Source organism: Podarcis pityusensis (genome assembly GCF_964106645.2).
Source record: "Podarcis pityusensis genome assembly, chromosome: Z".
Taxonomy (NCBI): Eukaryota; Metazoa; Chordata; class Lepidosauria; order Squamata; family Lacertidae; genus Podarcis; species Podarcis pityusensis.
This window is the reverse complement of record NC_138044.1, coordinates 50,472,844-50,497,796: the sequence shown is the minus strand read 5'-3', so window position 1 is coordinate 50,497,796 and position 24,953 is coordinate 50,472,844. Positions and strand designations below refer to the sequence as shown.

General features: G+C 46.7%; 2 protein-coding genes across 3 annotated transcripts in view; one reads left to right on the top strand and one right to left on the bottom strand.

The window, feature by feature from the left end:
* Window positions 1-7,877, top strand: part of LOC308468269 (integrator complex subunit 6-like) — a 41,192-nt gene extending 33,315 nt beyond the window's left edge. The window contains exons 14-19 of one of the 2 annotated variants that reach the window (XR_013981541.1): window positions 67-209; window positions 349-580; window positions 5,204-5,602; window positions 6,333-6,426; window positions 6,742-7,134; window positions 7,520-7,877. Coding sequence is in view for 1 of the 2 variants with exons in the window: in XM_080990331.1 (XP_080846457.1) it covers window positions 67-209; window positions 349-580; window positions 5,204-5,602; window positions 6,333-6,426; window positions 6,742-6,841 (968 nt within the window). In the remaining variant the exon portion in view is untranslated. Of the gene's footprint in view, window positions 1-66; window positions 210-348; window positions 581-5,203; window positions 5,603-6,332; window positions 6,427-6,741 lie in introns of both variants that reach the window. The other variant, XM_080990331.1, reaches the window with a different exon arrangement.
* Window positions 7,878-12,527: 4,650 nt separating this feature from the next.
* On the bottom strand, window positions 12,528-22,501 carry MMGT1 (membrane magnesium transporter 1). The gene is made up of 4 exons (XM_080990445.1): window positions 21,976-22,501; window positions 17,456-17,508; window positions 16,528-16,631; window positions 12,528-15,353 (listed from the first exon to the last, which is right to left on the bottom strand). Exons 1-4 carry the CDS (start codon window positions 22,484-22,486, stop codon window positions 15,191-15,193), a joined length of 831 nt encoding a protein of 276 aa, XP_080846571.1. The 5' UTR covers window positions 22,487-22,501; the 3' UTR covers window positions 12,528-15,190.
* Window positions 22,502-24,953: the final 2,452 nt, after the last annotated feature.

Below are 24,953 nucleotides of genomic sequence, written 5' to 3'. Positions count from 1 at the left end.
TGAGCCTTTAGGGAAGTTTCAGTCTTCTGGAAATGAAGTGTGGTCTCCTTTCTGTTTCTGCTGCAGACTGCCTTCATAGTGTTCCTGTGGCTCAGATGGGGAACTACCAGGAATATCTCAAGATGATGCCCGCTCCTCTACGAGAAATTGACCCAGACCAGCCCAAAAGACTCCATACTTTTGGGAACCCTTTCAAGCAGGATAAGAAGGTAGGCCGATTTCACGGGGTCCCCTTCCCCCCGGCAATTTCTCACGGCCTGTGAATGAGTGGAGTTGCCCCTTTCTTACAAAAGAAGAAGAAGAAGAACACTGCGGATTGTTCTTAACGGGTGATGATGTGTCTTCCAGGGCATGATGATTGATGAAGCAGACGAGTTTGTCGCTGGTCCTCAGAACAAAATCAAGCGCCCAGGAGAGCCCAACACGCCAGCTTCTCTGAAAAGGAGGCGCAGCATGTCCCCGATGCTAAGGCGGCCCCAGTCTCCACCAGCGATAGCCAACCATGTCAGTGGGAAGGGCCCCCCTTCTGCTTCAGGGGCACCAGCCAACACCACCCTCAAAGCCATGCCAGCTTTCAATGGTAATTTGTGCTTAGCCTCCTAAAGGCTCCCTGAGCGATTGCCGTCTGCCTCTTCATGTGCTTTTGACAATGTGTGTACTTCGGTGAAACATGCATTTTTTATAATTTTTTTATTTTGGTCTTGTGTGCACTGAGGTTTTGTCTTCTGGAATCATTTTTATAAGCAGAGGAATTGAACTGTTTGACGCTATTGTAATAAAACATACCCAGAAGCACTATAATAAATAAGCAAGCTAACTTACTGAAACAAAACTCCTCCCCCAAGCATGCTCCGGGCAGCTTCCAACAAAAGATTAAAAGTACATTAAAAGATCAGTCATTAACAACTTGCCCAAACAGGGCTGCCTTCAGATGTCTTCTAAATATCAGGTGGTTGTTTATTTCCTTGACATCTGACGGGAGGGTGCCATCACCAAGAAGGCCCTCTGCCTGGTTCCTTGTAACCTCGCTTCTCGCAGGAAGGGAACTGCTAGAAGGCCCTCAGCGCTGGACCTCAGTGTCCAGGCCAAATGATGAGGGTGGAGACGCTCCTTCAGGTCTATTGGGCCGAGACCGTTTAGGGCTTTCAAGGTCAGCACCAGCACTTTGAATTGGGCCCAGAAAGGTACTGGGAGCCAATGTAGGTCTTTCAAGACCGGTGTTACGTGGTCTTGGCAGCCGCTCCCAGTCCCCAGTCTGGCTGCCGCATTCTGGATTAATTGCAGTTTCCAAGTCACCTTCAAAGGGAGCCCCACATAGAGTGCATGGCAATAGTCCAAGCAGGAGATAACTAGAGCATGCACCACTCTGGCAAGACAGTCTGTGGGCAGGGAGGGTCTCATCCTGTGTACTAGCTGGAGCTGCCCTGGACACAAATTTGACCTGCACCTCCATGGACAGCTGTGAGTCCAAAATGACTCCCAGGCTGCGCACCTGGTCCTTCAGGGACACAGTTACCCCATTCAGGACCAGGAAGTCCCCCATACCAGCCTCTCCCCTGCCCCCAAAGAACAGGACTTCTGTCTTGTCAGGATTCAACCTCAATCCGTTAGCCACCATCCAACCTCCAACCACCTCCAGGACCTTAACCATCTTCACTAGTTCCAGTTTGAAAGAGAGGCAGAGCTGGGTATCATCTGCATACTGATGAATGCCCAGCCCATACCCCCTGATGATCTCTCCCAGAGGCTTCATGTAGATGTTAAAAAGCATAGGGGCAGAGGCACCCCACAAGTGAGATCCCAGGGGTCTGAACACTCATCCCCCAACACCACTTTCTGGACACGGCCCAGGAGAATGGAGCGGAACCACTGTATAACAGTGCTCCCAGCTCCCAGCCCCTCTAGACGGTCCAGAAGGATGTTATGGTTGATGGTATCAAAAGCCGCTGAGAGATCCAGCAGAACTAGGAAACAGCTCTCACCTTTGTACCTAGCCCACTGGAGATCCTCGACAGGCGCGACCAAGGCAGTTTCATTCCCATGGTGAGGCCTGGATCCTGATTGGAAGGGATCCAAATGGTCTGCATCCTCCAGGCGTGCCTGGAGTTGTTCTGCAACCACCCACTCAATCACCTTGCCCAAGAATGGAAGATTTGAGACTGGGCAATAGTTGGCTATATTGGCCAGGTCCAAATATGTTTTTTAAGAAGCAATTTAATGACTGCCTCTTTCAGTGGTCCTCACAGAGGGAAGCATTTGCCACCCAGTGGATCCCATTGCCCAGCCCTTCCTGGCTCGCTTTTATGAGCCAGGATGGGCAAGGATCAAGGAGACAGGTGGTTGGTTTCACTCGTCCAAGCGAGTGGAACAGATTGGAATTGATTCCATACAACTCAACTAGACAGGACTCTTAGCTCTCTCCCGCCCCATCCCTGATCCCACAGTGGAGTCTATCCCTTTCTGAATCTGAGCGATTTTATCTGCAAAAAACTTTCCAAAATCGTTGCAGGAGATCTTGGGGTCTTTCCCAGGCCCCGGTGGCAAAGGTGGTTCCGTGAAATTGTGAACCACCTGAAAGAAACCACCTGCTGCTGTTTTCTGCAGATGCAATAGAGGCGGCGAAGAAAGTCCTCTTTGCTGTCGCTATCACCACTACCTGTGTCTGGTCCGATTCAGAATGAGTTTCCACCACCGGCGCTCTAGCCGTCTCAGCGATTGTTTCATCACACTCAGCTCTGTGGGAGACCACGGGGCTGTCCGGGCTCCATGCAATCGGAAAGGGCGCTTCAGAGCCAGGCGGTTGATAACTCTGGTTAACTCCGCATTTCAGTGGCCGCCCCCGGGAATCAGCTGAAGGGCCATCAGCATGGCATAAAGCACCCCCTACCACTCTCTGGAAACCATTTGGATCCATTAAGTGGCGGGGGTGGCCCATCCGAATCAGTCGCACCTCCTTGCAGAGGGGAAGGGTTGCAGAGAAGTCCAAGTGATCTGGCCACAGCACTTCTTTCGTTTCACTTTTACTTAATGTCAGATCACCCGTCACTAGAGGTGAACACCAGGTCTAAGGCATGTCCATGACTATGAGTTGGGCCAAACTTGTTCGGGGACTGCCCCATGGAGGCCATGCTTTCCACGAAGTCCCGAGCGCCCCTTGTAAGGTCGTGTTGGCGTGGATGTTAAAATCCCCATGGCCAACCAAACTAGGTGTCTCCAGGAGAACATCCGCCACGACCTGAAGCAGCTCAGGCAGGGAATCCTTGCTGCAGCGGGGAGGAAAGGCATCCTGCATTGCCCCTATTGCCTAGCTTCTGGAACACACAGAGAACTAGGTCTTCCCAATAGGGCGCCCAGTGCAAACCAGTGACTCCCTAAAAACTACTGTGACACCCCCCCCCACCCACATGACCCAGGTTGCTGTGTGTACAAGAAACCTGGTGCACAAGCAGCGGCAAGGACAGGTCTGTGTGCTTCATCAAACCAAGTGTCCATCACACATGGCCAGGTCAAGTCCTTCAGCCACGCTCAAGTCTTGTGAATCATTGACCTGGCATTGCACAGGTCGTGTGGGTCTCCCTTGCTGATTCCACTGTCCATCCAGTCATGATGGGGTCTGGTCTTAGTGTAACTCCTCCTCCTGTCCGTGAGCACTGAGATTGGGCGTCCCAGAGACAACCCCCCCCCCTGTGGAACGTGCCCCAGCCATTCTGTCGGCTGGGCACACTCCCTGGCAACCCTGACCCTCTCCCCTTAAGAACCAAATACAAACTATATAAAAAAATAGAAACTAATTTTTTTAAGGGTTGCCACTGATGAGCCCACAAAAGGGGAGCCTGTTCCCACCTTGATGGAATTCCAGAGCTGAGCTTGTAAAGCAGTAGTGGCCCAACTTGGCCCTCCAGCTCTTTTGGGAGTCCAACTCCCATCATCCCTAGCTAACAGGACCAGTAGCTAAGGATGATGGGAGTAGTAGTAATAATAGTAATAGTAATAATAATAATAATAATAATATTAATAATATTAATATATAATAATAATTTATTATTTATACCCCACCCACCTGGCTGGGTTTCCCCAGCCACTCTGGGCGGCTCCCAACAGAATATTAAAATACAATAACCTATTAAACATTAAAAGCTTCCTTAAACAGGGAACACTGCTCTAGATCAGGCGTAGCCCAACTTGGTCCTCCAGCTGTTTTGGGACTGCAACTCCCATCATCCCTAGCTCCCAGGACCAGTGGCCAGGGATGATGGGAATTGTCCCAAAACAGCTGGAGGGCCAAGTTTGGCCACCACTGTAAGGAAACAGGCCTGGTTTGCCTGGGAGCAAAGAGACCTGGGGTGGGTCCTTTAGAGACCTTGATCTTGGGGCCATTAGGGCTCAAAAGGTTGGTTGTTGTTTTTTAAAGCACAGGTGCCATTCCTGTTGATTGCCATCAAAATTAATTCATGCTACACCTTACCATTGCCGAAAGAGTTGTTTAAATGCAGCCTAGCTAGTTTTGTTTCTTGACTGATTAACTGTGTAATTAACTATCAAATTACTTTCCCCACATCCTTTCAAGGTCCTATTTTTTGCTTTCTGCTGTGGTGCTCCCATTGCTAGACGCTGGATCTTGAGCCGCCTAGGAGGTGCCTTCTGCTGTGTGTTTAGCTACTACTAATACTAATAATTTATTATTTCTACCCCAGCCCATTCTGCTGGGTTTTCCCAGCCACTGTAGGCGGCCCTTTTTACCTGTTGTTGTCTTTTTAATTATATATATTGTTTGTTTTATGTTCCTATGGCCATTGGCTAATGCGCATGAAGTTTATCTATCTTTCTTTCTAGGCGGCTCCCAACCAAATATTAAAAACACAATCGGGTGGCCAACTCCCAAGAGACTGCCATCCACTCACGGAGTTGAAGACTGGCAGTGATCTACCACCTTTTTGGGGGTCTAAGTTGTTGAGCTTTTTTTAGGGAGAAGGAGATCCCTAAGGGGTTCGGGGAGGCCCTTTTTGGGGCATTCAGGTCAAAGTTCCTGAGCTTTTCTTAAGGAACAGGAAGTCCCTTTTGGGGGGTTCAGGTCGAAGCTGTTGACTTTTGGGGGGGAGCCAGTGATCTACCACAGGCGTCCACTGATCTGCTGGTTGGGCGTGCCTGTGATACGGCGTTGAGCATTAGAAAATTTCCCTAAGAGAGCTCTTTCTTCTGGCAGATGCAAATAGCAATATGGTCCCGGATGGCAACGGTGAGAAGAAAGCTGAACACTTCCAGTCCCTGGACAAGCAGGGAGACGGGCTGCCTGTGCCCATGATGGCCTTGATCCCCCCGCCCCCAGCAGCCCTGATGGATGACAACCTGCCCAACGAGGTGGACTCCCTGTCCGGTGAGCTGAATTGCCTCGGGGAAGACGGATTGGACCTCAGGCCTGTCGCCAGCTCCCTGCTTCGCAGACCTGTCAGCTACAGTGTGTCTTCAGGGGACCCAAAACTCCTGCCAGGATCCGCACCCGGGACCACACCCCATTCGGTGAAAATCACGCCCAGCATGTTCGAAGGGAGCAACGAAGTGATCAAAATCAAAGTGATGAAGGAGGTCCGGAAGCCCGGGAGAAGTGAGTGTTTGAGAGGGGGCTGGGTTGTCCGAAGGGAGGTCCTGCGTTGCTCCCACCAACCCAGAAAGAGCGCCAGGGCAGCCAAAAGCCGTCTCTCGACTTTTCACAGTTGTGAAATGGGAGGCGGCGCTGATGAAGCTCGTGGTATTTCAGTCTCCGCCGCTATCATTTATTGCAGGGACACTTCAGTTCCCGGGAGGGCGGGGGGCGTTTGCTATGGTGCCAGTCTCGCTTGGCACCTTTTGGAATTTGTGAGGATCCCCTTTTTTTTTAGAGTTGGCAGAAATGTAATTGTAGAGTTCGTCTGTAAATGGCAGTAGCTGCCTATCATAGTGGAATTCACATTTAGAAACCTGTGGAACGTGACCACGAGAGAAAGTGATTTGTCAGTTTGGTGTGGGGTGCTGTTACAAAGGGAAGAGGAGGAAATCGGTGCTAGCAGGCGAAAATGTCTTTTCTCCAATGAGGAGGGTCAAGTCGAGGCAGCAGACTGACTCATTTATCTCCAGGCTTGTCCCATGCGATCCTGCACAAACAGCTATGCCCCAGGAGAGAAGAGGAGTGGCCTTTAGGAGGACACTGAGGGTCTGAAAAGGACAAAGATTCCACCATGGGAGAGTTTGAGATAGCAGCCACTGCTTGGAAGCACAGGGCAGGGTTGAGGGCAGGATTCTGATGGTCTTACCAATGCTACCATGATCTCACGTTTTGTTTTGTTTTTTAATTGTAGATTTCGAAAAGATTTTCTCTCTCCTTGAAGAAGTTCAAGGCCCTGTTGAAATTCAAAAATATTTCATTGAATTTGCTATCAAGGAAGCAGCAAGGTTTGTATCCAGATGACATGTTCAAATCTTGAGCAGATATGTGCATGTGTTCTGATAGTGGCCTGTTTGCTTCTTGCCTCCTGTGCTGCATGATGTTCTTTGAAACCACCGCCTTTGATGGTGGGAGGAACCTCTTTTGCTTGTAGGTTGATGGGAGGACTTAACATTCCAAGCACAGGAGGGTGTGTGAGCCTAGGCCCTGCATATGTTCTTCAGAGTAATGCAGAGGCAGTTGTTTGTTTCAGAGGGGGAACTTGGAACAGAAGTGCAAAACCACATTAAATTGCTCCCCTTCCCCCCCCCTCTTTCTCTTAGGTTTAAAAAACGGGTGTTAATTCAGCACTTAGAGAGAATACTAGAGGAAATAGAGTTCAACAGCCTGCACAACAGAGTTAATCATGTCAACAGTAGATAATAATGCCCCAGCAAGACGAGTGCATGGGCCAGGGAGAACAAGTTTGCTGTGTTGCAGAGGAATGGAAGAGGACGTGGCAGCAGCTGCCCCTGGCAGTCAGGCGGCTTTTCTGTTGAAGTCTGAGAAGAAGGGTGGAGTTTTTATGCTTGCAAGCCTCTCTCAATGGAAACTGAGCTGTGACCTTGATGGATTTGCTGCAGGGGGTCTGGCGTCCTCCCTCCCCACCTCACATTGAAGGGCCTGATCTGCCCAATGGGCTGAAGAAAAACACTCAGTGCTGCCCTCTGCCGCAGGTGATGAGAATTTACTCATTTGAACCTTTGTTCTAAGACACTTTTTAAAGAGCTGCTTTAGGCAGCAGGTCGAATCTGGTAAAACAAAAATGCATACGTTTTATCTGCGCTTGTGTTGGAGAGAGCCTATGTTCAAAAAGGAAAAAAAAGAGGAGAGAGAGAAATCCCTTCGTGATGGTAGTGCATGTTGCTGCTACAGACACGAAGGCAAAAGTTCCTGAGAACTGGCAGCCGACCCAGGCATGAGTTTTCAGGGTAACATTGAATTTGAGAGTAAAGCAGCTGCTGAAACTGGGTTGAGGAAAAGTGGTCAAGAGGCCTGTGACTGCTGCTCCTGGTAGCCGCTAAGCAACCTACCTCAGCCTCTCTTCTCTTTTGTCTGCAGACTTTATGAAAGCGCGTGCCTGAGGCTCCCCAGGTCCTGACTTCAGTTCTCTTTCATCTTGTGAGGAGGACGGAGACTCTTCACGTGGACTTGGCCTTGGAAGCGCTTAGAAGGACACTTTGGGGTTTTTAAAAAACAAACAAACAAAAACAATCCCTGTCCCCCAAATATTATGTGTGTGTGTGTTTTACTTTTTAAATGTTCATATGAAAAGAGATTATTTTGGACAGTGTTGTTTACCAGATCCTTAATTTGATATATCAAACAGAGTGTGTGTGTGTATGTGTGTGTGTGTATGAGAGATGAATTTTTTTAGCACTTGTAAATAATAAAAATCATTTTATGGTTTCCTAAGAAATGCCTAATCTGAATGAGGTGCTGATGAGGAATCTCTGGTAATCCCAGTTGCCTGCAAGCACAAGAAACAAAAGAACAAAAGACCCCAAACACAGAAGACCCCTGCTGTTTTCTTCCCTCCTTCTTCCAAAAGACCACTTTGACTCTTGGAATGCACATTTCTTCTTTGCAGGAGGAGCTGGTTCACATGGTTTGCTTTGACTATAGTTGCCACCTGACTTTCCACATTATGTTCTTCAGTCACTGGCAGATTGTCCCTTTGCATTCCATGGTGGTGCCAGGAGTGGGGTGACTCCTTCTTCTCCTTGCCTTGGATGCTAATGACTTTTTGTTTGGGCCCTTCAATGGGATACGAAGCTCCTTACATTAGGCCCAGTCTTCCCTGCTTTGAAGCAACAGAGCTTCAGTTTTGAATTTGAGCAGCTGCCACAGCACTAGTTTGGCTCACATTTTATCTAACCCTTGATGAGGGAAGCTTCAAGAAGACTTGCAACTCCCAGGTGGAAGCATCCCAGATCCGAAGAGCATCCTCTTTCCAGTTGGGAATAGGGGCTGCCTCTCCTACACAGAGGAGAAAAGGCTAACTACAAACAGGAGCAGAAGGAGCTCTGACCTAGTTCTGGCAAGGGTGGCCCAAGCACGTTTCCCTTCCAGCTGCTATTATAGCATGGGGGTGCAGACCATGACCTGGGTTTTGGGCCTGCACAACTTGCATTTCAGCAGGAATGGTGTCTGATAACTGACCTTTCTGCCATTCTTAACACTTTGTGTTGGTACTTGGATGCACTATGGCCTGACTCTGGTGCTGCCATAAACTCCCTACTGTCCCAACCTGCCAGCTCTCTGTTGGAAAGACTTAATGCAGAGAGTGTTTGAAGCCATGCTTTGAGTAATCTTAAGTTGCACTCTGTGACACTGACTGACTTGCTGCTTTGTAATTGCTGGCTGAGCCAAAATTGGATAAAGGAAAAACCCAAAGGCAAAAGATAAGCCACTGCGATGACAAAAGACTTGACATTACTCATCTGGTGTGCTGATTCCAGGACAGCTACACAGCAGTCTTCATAAGTCACTTCTCAAATTTGTTCTTCTGACAGAGCAAGGCCTTGGATTCTTCATGATTCCCCCCCCCCCCCGCCCTTTTGCAGTGGGAGAGCGCAGCCTTTTACAACTGATGACCCCCATCAACTCCAGCCAGCACACAACCATATTGTGCATGGACTGATGGGAGTTGTAGTCTTAAACAAAGGCTGGAGAAGGGCAAGGAATGGTGGTGAGATAAAGGGAAAGCAAATGAAGACCGGGGCCCCTGTTGTAGTGACTTGAGGCAACACTACTGAAGTACATTTTCATACTTGCTTGATTTATCTTCCAGAACCCTATGTGTGAACAAGCTGGTGTGTGTTTCTCTAGCAGAAGCCCATTCCCAATTTGGTCTAATCATGAGCAGAACCTTCTAAAGACTTGAGCTGCTCTCCCATTTCATGGCCATTGGCCATGTGTGCTTTTGGCTAAGGATAACCTTGGCTGACAGATTCTGGTTGTGGACATAATTTCTCTGAAGCTAGGTCCTTTTGGTGGCTCATCTTGTGTGAACACAATTTGCCAGTTCTGCAGGCTGGTATTGGCAAAACAAGACAGGGCTCTCCCTGGAATCATGGTAGAAGACACATGCACAAAACACATACCCATGTGAGTGCTAAAAATAAAACCCTAATTGTGTAGTTTGTCTCATTTTCCTGCACTGAAGTAATCTTCAGCTGCTCTGCTTTGCCCTAAACATCTCTAGGGAGGGAAGGGGAGATTCAGCAGGCGGTAGACAATGGGAGTTGAGACAAGTAATTAAGGTGTCACCTCTGTAGATGACCAGTTGCAGGGGTTCTTTTATTTTGAAGTAGACTGTCTAATGCACACCTGCATTTTGATGTTGCCTCATGCACAGGTGCGTCTGCCTGCTCTGTTTAGCTTTAAAAATTCCTAACTTCTTAAACTTTGGAGAGGCATCCTGTTAACCATGCTGGCATGTGAAAGCTGACAGCCTCCATGCTAAAGGCCTCTCCTCACTTCTACTACCTCACTTCTACTAAGTGTGATGGGAGCAAGGAGGTCCTGTGGCAAATCACAAATTTGGGTACTGCAGAGTACACCTCTGCTTAAGTAAATTGGTGACAAAATATTTCAAGATTTGAGGACATACCCAACTAGCTGTGAGTCCAAATTCAAATCATTCATGTGTGCAGGTCTTATTTTTACAGCCGCCACCACCATGCATTATCTTTGAGAAAATGTTTACATGAGGAATACTTGATTGCCCATTTTTTACCTGTAGACAAACTTGTTTAAAGCAACTTTGGAGCAAATAAGAAGTCTGGTTTAGATTGAAAAACTGCAGCTTACACCTGTCTTCAAAAGGCTTCCATGAAAACTTTCTACTGAGGAACAGCATATGGCTGTCCCCGTGCTCCTGGACAAGAGTTCCCTCCTCCCTGACCATAGAATCATAGAGTTGGAAGAGACCACAAGGGCCATCGAGTCCAACCCCCTGCCAAGCAGGAAACACCACCAGAGCATTCTGCTTAAAGACCTCCAAAGAAGGAGACTCCACCCACTCCTTGGCAGCAAATTCCACTGTCGAACAGCTCTTACTGTCAGGAAGTTCTTCCTAATGTTGAGGTGGAATCTTCTTTCTTGTAGTTTGGATCCATTGCTCCGTGTCCGCTTCTCTGGAGCAGCAGAAAACAACCTTTCTCCCTCCTCTATGTGACATCCTTTTCTATATTTGAACATGGCTATCATATCACCCCTTAACCTCCTCTTCTCCAGGCTAAACATGCCCAGCTCCCTTAGTCGTTCCTCATAAGGCATCGTTTCCAGGCCTTTGACCATTTTGGTTGCCCTCCTCTGGACACGTTCCAGTTTGTCAGTGTCCTTCTTGAACTGTGGTGCCCAGAACTGGACACAGTACTCCAGGTGAGGTCTGACCAGGTGAGGTCTTGACCACTGGCCAAGCTGGGTGGGGCGGATGGAAATTGCAGTCTCAAGAGAAAAGCAGGTACCACATCCCTGATTTATCAGATTGCTAGTTCTCAGTGTGGAGTATGGAGTAACTACTTGCATGCTGGCTGTTATTGCTCCTTAGCTAATGATGCTAACTAATGAGTTGGAACAGATTTTAAATTTAGTAAGCAGAGTTCATCGGAATTACTGGCTAGGCAGGCAATTTCAACTATGTTAAAATTTACTTGCTAGGCAAATTAGGTGTATTCTGCATGGCTGCTTGCCATAACAGTGGTACCAATACAAGGGAGAGGCATGTCGCAGAGAAAGGGTTGGCGTTGCTATCAAAACACAACCACTACTTTTATCCCAAGAGACGGGAAAATGCATTTTGTGTATTGCAATCGAGCTTTAGAATAGCAGCTCCTTAGAACTTCCTCTCACCTGTGTGGGTGTAAACCAGGGGTCAGCAACCTTTTCCAGCCATAGGCGTCCACCTTCCCTCAGACCATGTGGTGGGCCAGACTATATTTGGGGGGGGGAAGTGAACAAATTCCTATGCCCCACAAATAACCCAGAGGGGCATTTTAAATAAAAGCACACATTCTACTCATGTAAAAACACGCTGATTCCCAGACCGTCCACGGGCCAGATTGAGAAGGCAATTGGGCCACATCTGGCCCCCGGGCCTTAGGTTGCCTACCCCTGGCGTAAACAGACACGGCCACAGCTATCTAATTTAGCTGCTATTTATAAAATTCTAGTGGGTGTCTCTCAAATAGAGGAGCTGCTCCTATGCTGCTACTTCAGGCTAAAGCTGGAGCTCTGCCTGCCTCAATAATCTTATACTGAAAAAATCTTACATGTTCAAAAGAAGTTGCCAACTCAGATGGTGGGAAGTAATGCTAGCTTTTCAAAAAACAGGTAAGCTTTTTGTACAGAGAATTCAAGTCATGGGCTTCTAACAGTAGCACTAGGATTCAGTTGCTTGCATGCTTTCCTGGCAATGTCTTCCTCCTAAAATAAGGCCTGGGAAAAGTGTTCTATAGTAGCCCGTAAGTTTCTACTGTGCCTGTAGAAGGGACGCGGGTGGCGCTGTGGTCTAAACCACTGAGCCTCTTGGGCTTGCTAATTGGAAGGTTGGCGGTTCGAATCCCCATGACAGGGTGAGCTCCCGTTGCTCTGTCCCAGCCTCTGCCAAACTAGCAGTTTGAAAGCACACCAGTGCAGGTAGATAAATAGGTATCACTGTGGCGGGAAGGTAAACGGTGTTTCCATCATGGTGTTCCGTTGTGCCAGAAGCGGTTTAGTCCTGCTGGCCATAGGACCCAGAAAGCTGTCTGTGGACAAACACCAGCTCCCTTGGCCTGAAAGCGAGATGAGCGACGCAACCCCACAGTCACCTTTGACTGGACTTAACCATCCAGGAGTCTTTTACCTTTGCTGTGCCTGTGGGCTTAAAAAGGTTGCCAACCACCACTGCTCTATGCAAACCAGAAGGCAAATTCAATCCAGTACAGCAGCAAGTGCAGTAAAACACAAGCCTTTTCCGAATAAAAGGGAAAATAATGGGTGTATTTAAAACCACCCTTCAGCTTTATACAAGTCGCATTTTTCTTAGTTCAATCCTTGAAGAAAGAATTCATACCCCATGTGCTTTTTAAGGATGTTGGTTCTTTATTAGGCAATGCAAGATCAAAAATGAAAGAACAAGTTTTGCACACGTGATAGTTAATGTCAATGCTGGAGGTTCAAGCTGCTACTCCTTGCAAGTTTAAATGCCCAAAGGACATTCAACAGGTTGCAAACTTAAAACACAAACGTGGGGAGGACTCCGTTCATGCAGCGATGCCCTGCTGGGATGGAGCCTTTTTGGCAACCCAAAGCAGGTTCTTGCCAGGTTTGTAGGCACCTGGTTAATAAGGAGAGTTTAGCTGAAAATGATTTTCATACATGGTACTAAGACAGGGGGAGGGGAGTTCAAACTGAAGGACACCTGTGACACCGGCCATTCTCTTATGCACAGCCACTAGCCCACAAGCTCCACTGCACTGTGCAACCTTTTCCTAGCAAACATTCAGGACTGCGCTGCAAGATTGGATTGGGTACTTTTCTCACCCCACCTCAATTTTATGCAATGAGATCCACAGGGAGCCGGGTTACCACAAGGGACAAGATCCTTTTATGCAGCCCAGATCACCCATGCAGGGTCAAGAAAAACTTGGCTCTTAACTCCCAACAGTAGCAGCTGTAATTCTGAAAATGTGCTGGGAGACCCTCACTGGCTTTAAAGGAAATATTAAAGTGAACCATCAAGTAGGTGAAGCATAAGACCTGCAGCCTCTCTCGTCAAGAAAAGGAGATCCCACCAGCTGCTGTTCTCTGTGCTTAGTTCTGAAGAACTGTTTCAGTTTTTACAGAGCAGGAGTCTTCACTCCAGGACAAGGGATGGTAGGGAACAGTAAGGCCATTACATAACAACAGACTTTATGTTCAGTTTGCCACTGCGTGTACTTGGGGGGACTGTAACACTAAAATAACTTCCATGAACAAGCAGCAATCTGAGTTTAAACAAGGCCATGTCTTCTTTACATTCACAGCTCAACCACACACAAGGAGTGTGGTGGAGTCTCCTTCTTTGGAGGTCTTTAAGCAGAGGCTTGACAACCATATGTCAGGAGTGCTCTGATGGTGTTTCCTGCTTGGCAGGGGGTTGGACTCGATGGCCCTTGTGGTCTCTTCCAACTCTATGATTCTATGATTCGATGATCCTGACCCCTGTGGTTAGGGTGCCTTTTGTGGAACCAGGAACCACCATGCAGAGAAAAGAGCAAACCATACTGGGTGGAATGCATTGTTTTATTCTATCACAAGTGCACCAGCAGTTGATGCCCATGCGTCTATACTGTGCTGCCACAAGTGGATGGGGCACCTTTCTTTCACTGCAGAAAAAGTAAAATGTAAACACGCCATTGCAGCCATGGAGAGACGAACAGCTTTCCTGCAGCCCACTCCAACCAGTTTAAATCTATGGCAAACAAACATGGGGACAAACTAAATTTAGTGAATTGACAGGAATCTATTCCCTCTGCTTGAACACCCCACATGCTCCAAGGCAGGTGACTCGGAGATGCCATTAGCAAAAGAGTAATGCAGCAAAGTGGAAAAACAAGACAAACAGGGTAAATTGTTTAAACAAAAGCAAAGCAGCTCTCCCACCTCTGGACAAACTTCGTCCTACGTTTTCAGTGAGAGTGCACACTTCTAAATGGAGGGAGCTGGATTAAAATGCACCCTTCTGAGCAGAAAGTCAGGAAACAACTTGTCCACGTTACAAGAACAAACTGAACAGCCTTGTGGCATCTCAAGACAGACATCCTAAGCAGTCCCTGAGATCCTTGTACGTTATAAGCCACTCGCTCATGTAGCAGTCCCATCCTCACCCAGACTTGCAGCCCTTCCTCAGGCACGGCCCTCCTGCTTTGCAGCAGTAATGCTGTTGCGATCCACCTTGCTCCCAACTTAGGCAACAGCCAGCACTTGCTACAATTAGCAGGAGCTTGGTGTAAAGTGGATGAGACTACAGATGGTGTAGTAAGGATGTAAGCATCCTTCCTGCCTAACCCCCAGTGAGATCTCCAATGGCTCTCAAAAATGATCCATTTCCCTTCAAAACCTGTGAGCATTTCAAGGTAGCTCAAGGACACTGAGCAATAAACGAAGGGAGCTTTTGTGTCCCTGGCAACAGTTTGGGTAAAGCTCCCACTTCAGAACCGCCTGTCTGAATGTCTCTGATGCTGGTCATAACAGCGACCTCATTACTTCAGCCAAAGTGCTGAAGACAGGAAAGAAACACAATCACCATTGTCTTCTGTGTTAAGGATGGGAGGGAAGAGATAGACACAAAGCAGCCCCCTTCCTCAGCATTCAACAGAACAGCAGCATAAGCCAATACCCCTTTCTTCTGTGCTCATCTGTGGCATTAAAACAATCACCTACTTTTTGGAAATAAAGAATTTGCTTTCACTAAATTCGAATCAACCATGAAGGTGGGCTAATGGACAAAAAGTAAAGTGATGTTTCACAGCATAATTCTAGCAACAATTTACACTGTTTTGCCAATTCAAAATTCAGTCATTGTCATTAACAGTGTTTGAAGAAGGTCCTTTTTAATAATTATATATATATATATATTTATAAAGTCTGGATGATCAATATAAATACTGCTCCAGAAATGAAATAAAAGTGTTTACACCCCCAACTCCAATGTTACAGCTCAGTGTCCTGTTCTATTTTTAGAATAATCTGTAAAAATCTTTAACGGCGAAGAGGTTCGAATTTTCGCAACTTCAGCGATGCACTAGACGACAAAGCATCCCTGCTGGAGGAAGAATGGACCGTGTCTGGGGACTGGAATAATACTCTGCCCCGGTGATTAAAAACGTAGAAGGATGGATGGTTCCTTAATGTGTCAAATGTCCTGAAACAAAAAGCAGAACAAAAAGGAGAGAAGTGCAATTGGCAACAAATCATAACTGTTAATTCACAGTCCTATTCTGGTTAAAATGCCATAACCAAGGTTACCTTCAGATCTTCCTTGGACATATTAAAAAGTTCAAACTTGGCCTCCTGCCCCAATACTAGTAAGAATTTCTATTCCACCTTCAAACAAATACGCAATGCTCAGGGTAGCTTATAAAAATTAAAATCACATGAAAAAACCAGCAACAGCAAACACACACAGTGCAATGGAGGCAAGCAGAGAGATAAGAATCAAACTCCAAGATAAAAATATGATCTGTTCTTAGCTAGAAGTAGCAGCAGCAGCAGGGGTGACAAACCACAGGAACCACACTGGGGCATCAAGGCAGAGAAGGATACTGGGGCCAGGCCAAAGATGGCTACCAAAAATGTGGCAATAAGATGGAGTTAAGGCCAGAGCCTGGTAGGATAATGGGAGGCAGAAAAAGCAGCAGAAGTCCAGGATGCGCTAAACTGAAGAGCTTGTTCTACCATTTTCTCAATTATCTCCACCGCAATCTCCCTTTGGCTCCCATCACCCCATGAAGAGTCTTGCTGGATCAAGCAGCCATCTGTTCCTTCCTCCTGCTTCCCACAAGAGTCCAACAGGAATTGGGCATGAAGGTTACAGCCTTCCTATTTTTCTGCTGATATTCAGATGGTGGATACCTGCTAATCATGTAGGTTTCATAGTCAACATGGCAAAAACTTTCCTTTTTAACCAGGCATCTGGCTCTTAACTATCTGGTCTTTTAGAGTGGGTGGGGAGACACCCACCCACACACCCCTGGTTTTAATGTGTGTAAGTTGCTTTGAGTTGCAGTAGCAAAGAAAAAGTAACTAATAAATCCAATAATAACAATTACTAATAGATATGCAGCATAGAACAGGTTTCTTTTAACTTTACCATGTGTGAGAGGGAAGTACAGCAAGCTGTAGTTTCTCAATCTTACAGCATTGTGCAAATGATGAAATAACAACTGCTAAACGTCTTCTAATTGATCAGGAGAGAAAAACCCTCCTCTTTAAACAGACCTGGAAGACTGCCTGATGTAAAGGGTGGGGGAAAGAATAAAAAGCAAAGCACTGAGCAAAGTAATAATGCCAGCAGAAAGAAATGGGTAAAAACATACTTATTCTTCAGCTCTGAAGTAGCATCCATGTCTTTAAATTCCCCTGCAATATGTACTATGCCGTAACAGGTAACCGCAAAGGCCAACAGTGTTTGAAGCACTATCTGTAACAGATTAAAAAGTAAACAGCACTTGAGTGACTTAAGTAAAATAGTGCTAATAGAATTCCCCCTCGTATTTGGTCTTAAATATCCAACCACTGTGCTTTTCAAGATGGGAAATCTCACGGCTTCAGAAATGTGCAATGCAGCAGGATTAATTCTGGACTTGAGACACCTCAAGTTATTTACATGGCTGAATAGGCATGAGCCTGGCAACTACTTCTCAACCTTATCTAGTCCTCTAGTGTGGAAAGGAGGAGGGGCAGAGGTGGGTGGGAATGGGTAGGATGCCTCACACTGATACGTAATAATTTTTGAAGGATGATTACATTGGGCTGGAAAGTGGATAGCAGATACCACACAACAGCTCCATGCAAACAAATACCTGCCAAATGCTAGAGGGAGAGGCTATTTGTTCTGCAGAGTATGGGGAGTAAAACAGAGGCTTTCAAAGAACTGACTGGAGAGAGTGGCAATTCCTAAAGGAATATTGCTAAGGGAGAAGAGGAAGATGCCAAATTTCAGATGAATCTCAGTCACACTGCAATGCAGGCTGCAGATTAGGGGAAGAAGCATGGTGACACAAGAGCTCAGATTCAGTTTGTAGAAACAGGGCAAAGTAAAAAACAAAAGCCAGAATTAAGTTACACAGTACACTATCCATATAAGTCCACAAGCCAGTGAAAACGTTTAATTTGTTCCTGGATGTTTCATCCCCCCACCTTATTCCATTACAACCATACTAGTTTAAATGGAAATGTATCATCTTACAGATCACAGTCAAGTCAGCACTTGCATCACTGAAAGAAAAAGAACATTTAACTTACATCTATTGGCAAAGTTTCATCTTCCTTTTCTGTTAATCTCATGTAGGAGCGATCTGCAAAATGAAGACATGCTGGTAAATTAATCTGATTTCCTTTCTATGTTCACGGAGCAAAAAAGGGGCCACACAGCTGGGTTTTCTATCAACTCCACTACAGGTAAAAAGCCACCTCCACCTCAGTTTCTCTTTCTGATTATTAATCAGATCTTCAAATCTTGCCTTGGTGGATTAACTAATCTCCATAGTGCACACAAGAGAAATGTGCCCAACAGCTATAACTGAGTAATGCAAGAGAATCACTGGTAGCTCTCTGCTGCCTTATTCCAAGTCAGTTCTTTAGCGCACTTGTCCACAAGGATTGGCAACAGTTCTGCAGGGCTTCAGTCAGGTCTTGCCCATACATACCTGGAGATGTCTGGGACTGAACCACAGACTTTCTGCATGCCATGACCCTTCTCCTCACGTATCTTACAGAAAGGCCTCAAGCTCATTTAGACAACCACTAATCACTATTTCAACTAAAGGCAACCAGTCTATGTTGCTTCAGTATGCATATTAAACTGTTCTCCCAAACTTGTCATAACAGGGAATCACTGCCGGCAACAGAAACAAATCACTCCACCATCTAGCTTCTCCTGTTCAACTGGCTGCCCTGATCCAGAAATATGGGAGTTTGTGCAAATTCACAATGCAATTTCACAACTAAGCTGAAAATGTTACAACTGGTACTATGTCAGCAGTCACCCATGTTTGTTGGCCAGGGTGTCAGTAGACACATATAGAGTTGGGGTGACAAGCCGCTACCGTACTATTTTAACTGGTTACTTGAACAGTGTCCAAGTGCCCATATCAGAGAGAATCTGTCCCTACCCCACAGATTACAATCTATGTTAGAGCAAAAAGATACAAATGGGGAATTCACATTGGCTGCCTTCAATCCAAGTATTTTATGGACTAGGCCAAGGTCTGGCAGCATGCCACCAGTCCAGTCACCAAAACCCATTGTGTGACAGTTCCAGGAGAGGCCCATGAAATTACTAGCCCAGCTACTCATCCATTTTTGGTATTTCTATACTACTCTTCTTAATATTTATCCTAGAGTGGTATGCAATGCAATTTTTAAATAAAATAATATATAATGAAAAGTAGTCAACACAGCAGAATGCACATGTGAAATAGCAATTAAAGTAGCAAAACATGAAGTATCTTCTAAAATACAGCTGTAGCTGTTAAAAGGAAGGTTAGAGGTTGGGCGCGCGCGCCAAGTTCAAATGTAGAGGCGCGCGGAAGTACAGGGAGCCCGGAGGAGGGGCCAGGTCCCAAAGCCCGCAGGAGGGGGCAAGAGCAGTCTGGGGATTCCGCGTCAGAGGAATCCAGGAGGGGCGAAACCCCAGCGGGCAGGAAGACCCTGCGGAAAAGGAAAGAGAGAAAGAGGTGGAGCAGCGCAAGGCTCTTAAACTGGTGCAGGGGAGGGACTGATTCAGAGGGGACTACAGCGGTCTAAGCGTAACAGACGTAGGGCTGCGCGCCTCGGATGTGAAGCAAACAATGAACTGCAATAAACACTTTTGTATATAAGAAGAGATAGGCGTTGGTCTTTTGTGAGCTGAGACTTGAGGCAGCCCTGACAGTAAGTCCCCTCTCCTGCACCAGTTTAAGAGGCTTGCGCTGCTCCACCTCTTTCTCTCTTTCCTTTTCCGCAGGGTCTTCCTGCCCGCTGGGGTTTCGCCCCTCCTGGATTCCTCTGACGCGGAATCCCCAGACTGCTCTTGCCCCCTCCTGCGGGCTTTGGGACCTGGCCCCTCCTCCGGGCTCCCTGTACTTCCGCGCGCCTCTACATTTGAACTTGGCGCGCGCGCCCAACCTCTAACCTTCCTTTTAACAGCTACACTACTCCCTTCACTACTCCCCTCCCCTTCCGGGAGGGTGGCTTGCTCCGACCTCCCTCCCTTCTCTGCTGCCGGAGCTGCTTCCCCTGATACACTGAAACCTCCACCCCCTTCGCTGCACTCTGGCGGGGAGGCTGGTCCTGACGCCCAGCTGCCACTTTGGGATCCCCCGCTGGCCCCCTGCTCCTGACACGTCCCCCCTGGGGCTCCCCTGGCCTTGACCACCGGCGCCCCCTTCTGGGAATCCTCTGATTCGCTGGAAAGACTCATGGAATCTCTTGAGTCATTGTCATCCTCTTCCTCGCTGTCCTGGGATTCATCCCCATCGCTCTCCATCTCCTGCCTACCCTGTGCCTCTGTCCCTGAACCCCTGACAACAGCATTCCCCAATACTACTTTAAATTATACTCTACAACTGGCCTGCCACATATGAGAAAACCCTCTCCTTCATTATTGCCCACATTATCTTTAATGGTGGTGGCTCTCACAGGGGCCTCAGTAGGAGATCTTACTGAAGGCTGATGTGGGAGAAGGCAAACCTTAGGGACCAGAGTCTCAAGCAATTATGAGTTTCCAAGGTTAAAACCAACAATTTGAACAGAGTTTCGAAGCAAACCAGTAACCAATCTAGATACAATGGTACCTCAGGTTAAGAACTTAATTCATTCCAGAGGTCCGTTCTTAACATGAAACTGTTCTTAACCAGAGATATCACTTTAGCTAATGGGGCCTCCCGCTGGCGCCGCACGATTTCTGTTCTCATCCTGAAGCAAAGTTCTTAACCCGAGGTACTATTTCTGGGTGGGCGGAGTCTGTAACCTGAAGCGTCTGTAACCCGAGGTACCACTGTATTACAAAACTGGTTAGATATGTTCCCAACAAGCTGTTCCCATTAAAATCTTGACTGCTGTATCTGGGGGATTCATACTGACGCACATAACCCTGAAGGGATTTGCATGGTTACTGTTAGCTCATCTGGCGTATAGATTACAGATGTAGAGACCAGATCAAGCAACACATTGCATCAGGAGTTGCATGATGACTCCAGCACTTCTGCTGAGATGACCACCACCTGCTGAGCTTAAGACTCCCTTCATTCACACAACTGACAAAAACATACTGTCTCCACATCATACTTGATACAACATCTATTCCCTATTGACTTAGTCAAGCACCTGCTACTCACCAGCTGCCTTTATCCTAACACCAGCCTAGTTCTCCCAACCTCTCTCCCACAGTGTACGCTGGTGTCACACCAATCCAACTGATCCCCTTGATTTCTAATGGCACTCCTATTCCACCCACTACACCCCATAGTCTTTCCACATCAAGTTCCATTTCCAGCCATTAAAAGTCTTTGTTCTATTCACTGCCAGAATTAGAATTCTATGAGACGAACATAAAGGCAAAATTTCACCAGGTGCCATTCACCATCTTAGTGCTACAGAGATCAGAGAAACCTTTTGTGGACTGTTCTTTTTAAGGTCTTGGGATCCAACAACTACACAGCCTAAGATAAGGTCTGACATTCTCCCACCACAGTCGAGCATGGACAAAAACCAGAAATCAGGATGGTACCGGGAATGTGTACAATGCTCAGTATCTGGGAATGTGAGGAGGCAACAATCCATCCCTCCCAGGTTCCAATGGCTGTCATACGTAATAATGGGTATTTCACTAGCGTCTCATAAAATTCTATCTCCTGATGTCTCACACACCTGAAAAAAGCTGCGGGCTCCAATCAGCGTAAGCTTCACCCACAGCAAGGCTACAGCCCTATGCACCCTTACTTGAGAGCAAGCCCTACTGAACGCAGTCAACCAGAGCAGGATTGTGCCTACAAACTGCTCCTGCATTTGCCCTGGATGTCCCACGGGATCCCCTTCTGACTCTACCACAATTCCCATGCTGCACAGCCACGTTCTTCTCCGTGGTGGTCAGGGCCGGATTTAGGCTTGATGAGGCCCTAAGCTATAAGCTCCTGAAGGTAATGGGGCCCTTGATATGTCCAGCTGTCCTTTGTCCACAACAAATTGTTGTGTTTTTTGTGTTATGCTATATGGTAATTTATGGACCTCATAGGTATCTAAAGCCATTTGCACATAACAAAAAATGTATTTTATCAAAGTAATTGTTGAACTTATATTTTGGAAATGTACATCCAGGTTCCCCCCCCCTAATTTTTTTGCCCCCCCCCAAAAGAGTGGGGCCCTATGCTAGAGCTTGTTGAGCTTATACGTAAATCCGGCACTGGTTAATTCTACCCTCGCAATTTACGACACGGACCTCCTCCCTTTCCTCTAAACGCGGCAGGCGGAATTCCCTCCCTCCCAGTAGGTGAGGCGGGGAAACGCTGGCGGCCCCGGGCCAGTCAGGAACCCGAGCGGCCCTTGGGACCCCCCCTGCCGGGGCCGCCCCCCAGGGAGGCGGCACATTCCAGAAGACACGTCCTGCTCGCGCCCCCGCCCCGCCTGGGAACCCTCGGCGCCCCCCGCCCCTTCCCAGGAGGGGGGGCTGAGCCGGGCCGGGCGGCGCCGAAGCCCACCAGGACACCCCCTCCGTCAGGGTGCGCATGCGCGTAGGGTGAGGGGACGGGGCGCTGCCGCCGCAGACGGAGGCCGGAGCCACTCACGCTGCGCGGCGGAGAAGGCCGCGTGCGCCAGGGCGAAGAGTCCGACGCCGACCAGCCCTTTCCACAGAGAGGCGGCCGCCATCGTCTGCCTCGTTCCCTCACAGGCACTGCCGGGGGCGCGCACGCGCACGAAAGGACAGCGGGAAGCTTCCGGCGAGAGCTCAGACGCGAACGCGATGCGACGCGAGGAGTCGGGCCTTCGCCGATCGGCGCGCGGGGATGACGTAATGCGCAGCGGAGGCTGGTGGGAGCCTCTCAAGCAAGCAAGCAAGCGCCTAAGAGAGGAAGGAGGAAGGCGGGGCCGCTGCTGGTGGCGGCGGCGCGAATCGGCGGAAGTGGGCGGGGCCGAGTTCAGGTGGGCCTGCCAATGCCTGCGCCACACGCCCTTCTTCGCCGCCTGACTCTCTCTTGGCTCGGTCGCACCCGAGTTTCTGAGGGGATGAGTTTGGCGCCTCTTTTCGCCCTCAGCGCCTCTTCCTGTTCTCCTCTTGTCACCAAGCGCCTTTCCCATAACCGATAACTATCCATATACAAAGCAAGGGGAACTTTTAAATTGAAAAAGACAACAGCATCAAGTAGGCCATGAAGAAACATAATAAAACAGTTATTACTAATCCGGGTCCTATTCCTGCCGAAGGAGCACAAGATGGCAGACACAGCAAGAGCAAACATTTAAACCAACTTAAAGCGGCCGTTAAAAATAATTCACAAGCATTTTAAAAACAGCCAAAACGTTCACACCAGTTTTTTTAGATAAAAAAACCCCACAACTTGAAGGTATTCACAACTAGGGATCTCAGAGTTGCCAGAAGCAGTATATCTTCCAGCCACCAAACGCCTGAGCAGTTAGAGGTGTTCCTAAATTTCTTCTGAGATTCAGTAATGAAGGTGTCCAACAAAGGGGGAGCCACCATTGATAAGGCCCTGCCCTTGCCCTTGCCCCCAACACACCTGGTGGAGCCACCACCAAGAAGGCCTCACCTTCCAGCCATAGGGTGGGTCTGGAAGTCACTGGTTCAAATGTTGCTTTAAGTGAGACGCTTGCATATTGTTTGAATAATATATTTTAAAAATAATTTTAAAAGAAAAGGCCTTCTAGGTAGTTAAAGAATAGTATAGGATAGTAATAATATTGAAGCCTTGGCTGTCTAAAGTTAAGCAGAAATGTCAAAACAATAATAACATGCTCAGTAGCAAGATAGGTGGAAACATAAGCCCTTCCAATGATTTATTTGTATTATATTTAAAGCATTTTTATCCTGCTCTTGGGTTTAAAAAAGACTGCCAGAGTGACTTACAAATGTCACTGATGAGACAGTCTCTGCCCTCAGGTTTAATATGTGAAAGATGCTACCTTTTGTGTTGTGTCTTTTAGATTATAAAACGGAGGGGAAAGGCTGTCTTTGTAAGAGATATTTGTAAGCCGCCAAGGCAGCCTTTTGAGGAGGGTAAAAGGAAAAGGGAAACTTGGGCTCTGCAGAGTTTTTATTGGGAGCCAATAGAATGGAATAATTTAAAAATGGTAGCTGCTCTTTCCTGCAAAACTGACACAGTATTAATGACGTCCAGAAATTTTATCAAGCAAAGGTATAATGTATTTATCATTAGTCATTTAATATTATGGATGGTCTGGGAGCATAATTATAATTTAGCTTTTCATGATCAAGGTTAAAATTCCCATTGAACTCAATGGGCCCTTACATCTGAGTAGACATGCAGAGAATTGCACTGCAGCACTCTCTTATTATTTCTTTCCTTCTTGCTTTATTAACTAATTTATTTCTTGTTTGCTTTATTAATCTATGATTAATATACTTTTTTTAAAAAGCTAGTGATGGGGTGTTAGACAATCTTCATTTAATCATTTTCAGATCATGGGTGTCAATATTTATCAATGTTTGCATTAGGCTTCCATCATAAGGTATATAATTTTTAATATTTTAATTTTTTGAGATGTTTGTATTCATGAATTATGTTGTACACTGCCCTGGGCTCCCTTGTGGGAAGGGCAGAATAATAATAATAATAATAATAATAATAATAATATGCACTTACCTGTGGGACTTCTTAGTGTATTGCAGCTGTGAGAAGGAATTTTCCATGCTAAGGATGAGGAACTGAAAACTGGCAGTATCATAATGACTTATTATAAATGCATGGCAGTTTTGTATTTTGAATGCATTCTGGTCACCACACCTAAAAAGGAGTTTCAGCACTGAAAAAGAGGCAGAAAAGCACAATTGAAATAACCAAGGGGTTTTGAATTTTTTGATTTCCGGAGAGGCAATACATGGGGGAACAGAGAGATGGTATAGGTTTATAAAGTAATGACATATGGGAAGATGAATTGTTCTCTGCTTCCCATGATATTTGAATTTGGATTGTCCAGTGAAACTTTTATTCATATCACGCTGGAATACAAACTTCATGAATGGAGTCAGTTCTGTGCCTTGTTTTCACTTCTGAAATGTAATTCTTCTACTTTTTACCCATGAATAACATTGGCTGTTAGTCATGGTAGCTAAATGGACTAAATGCTGAAGCAGAACAAGGTTGTAAAGCCCTCCCTTGGGAATACTCAAGATGAAGTGAGTATGAATGATTGTTTATTGGATCGGCCCTTGGATCACTAATAAGCATGATACCAAAACTTCCATAAAGGCGCAGTAGTTACAGTTAAAATTATTATATGTATGCAATTCCTTGTGATAAGCAGAGATTTGTTTATAAAACAAATAAACATGTAAGCAGGTAAATTTGATGACAGCAAGATATGCTTTATACTCTCATGTCTTCAAATCACTATGACAGCTGACAGAAATGGAATCCAAAAACTTCCCCCTGCATTTAGTGGCTTACTCTGAATGAAGCAACTCTCCAGGTTACCTACTATCATGTGCTTATAGCAGGAAGCCCAGATTCTTTCAAATCCAAGTATTTAATTCTCTTTAATAGCTCGAAATAATGTTCTGTAATAT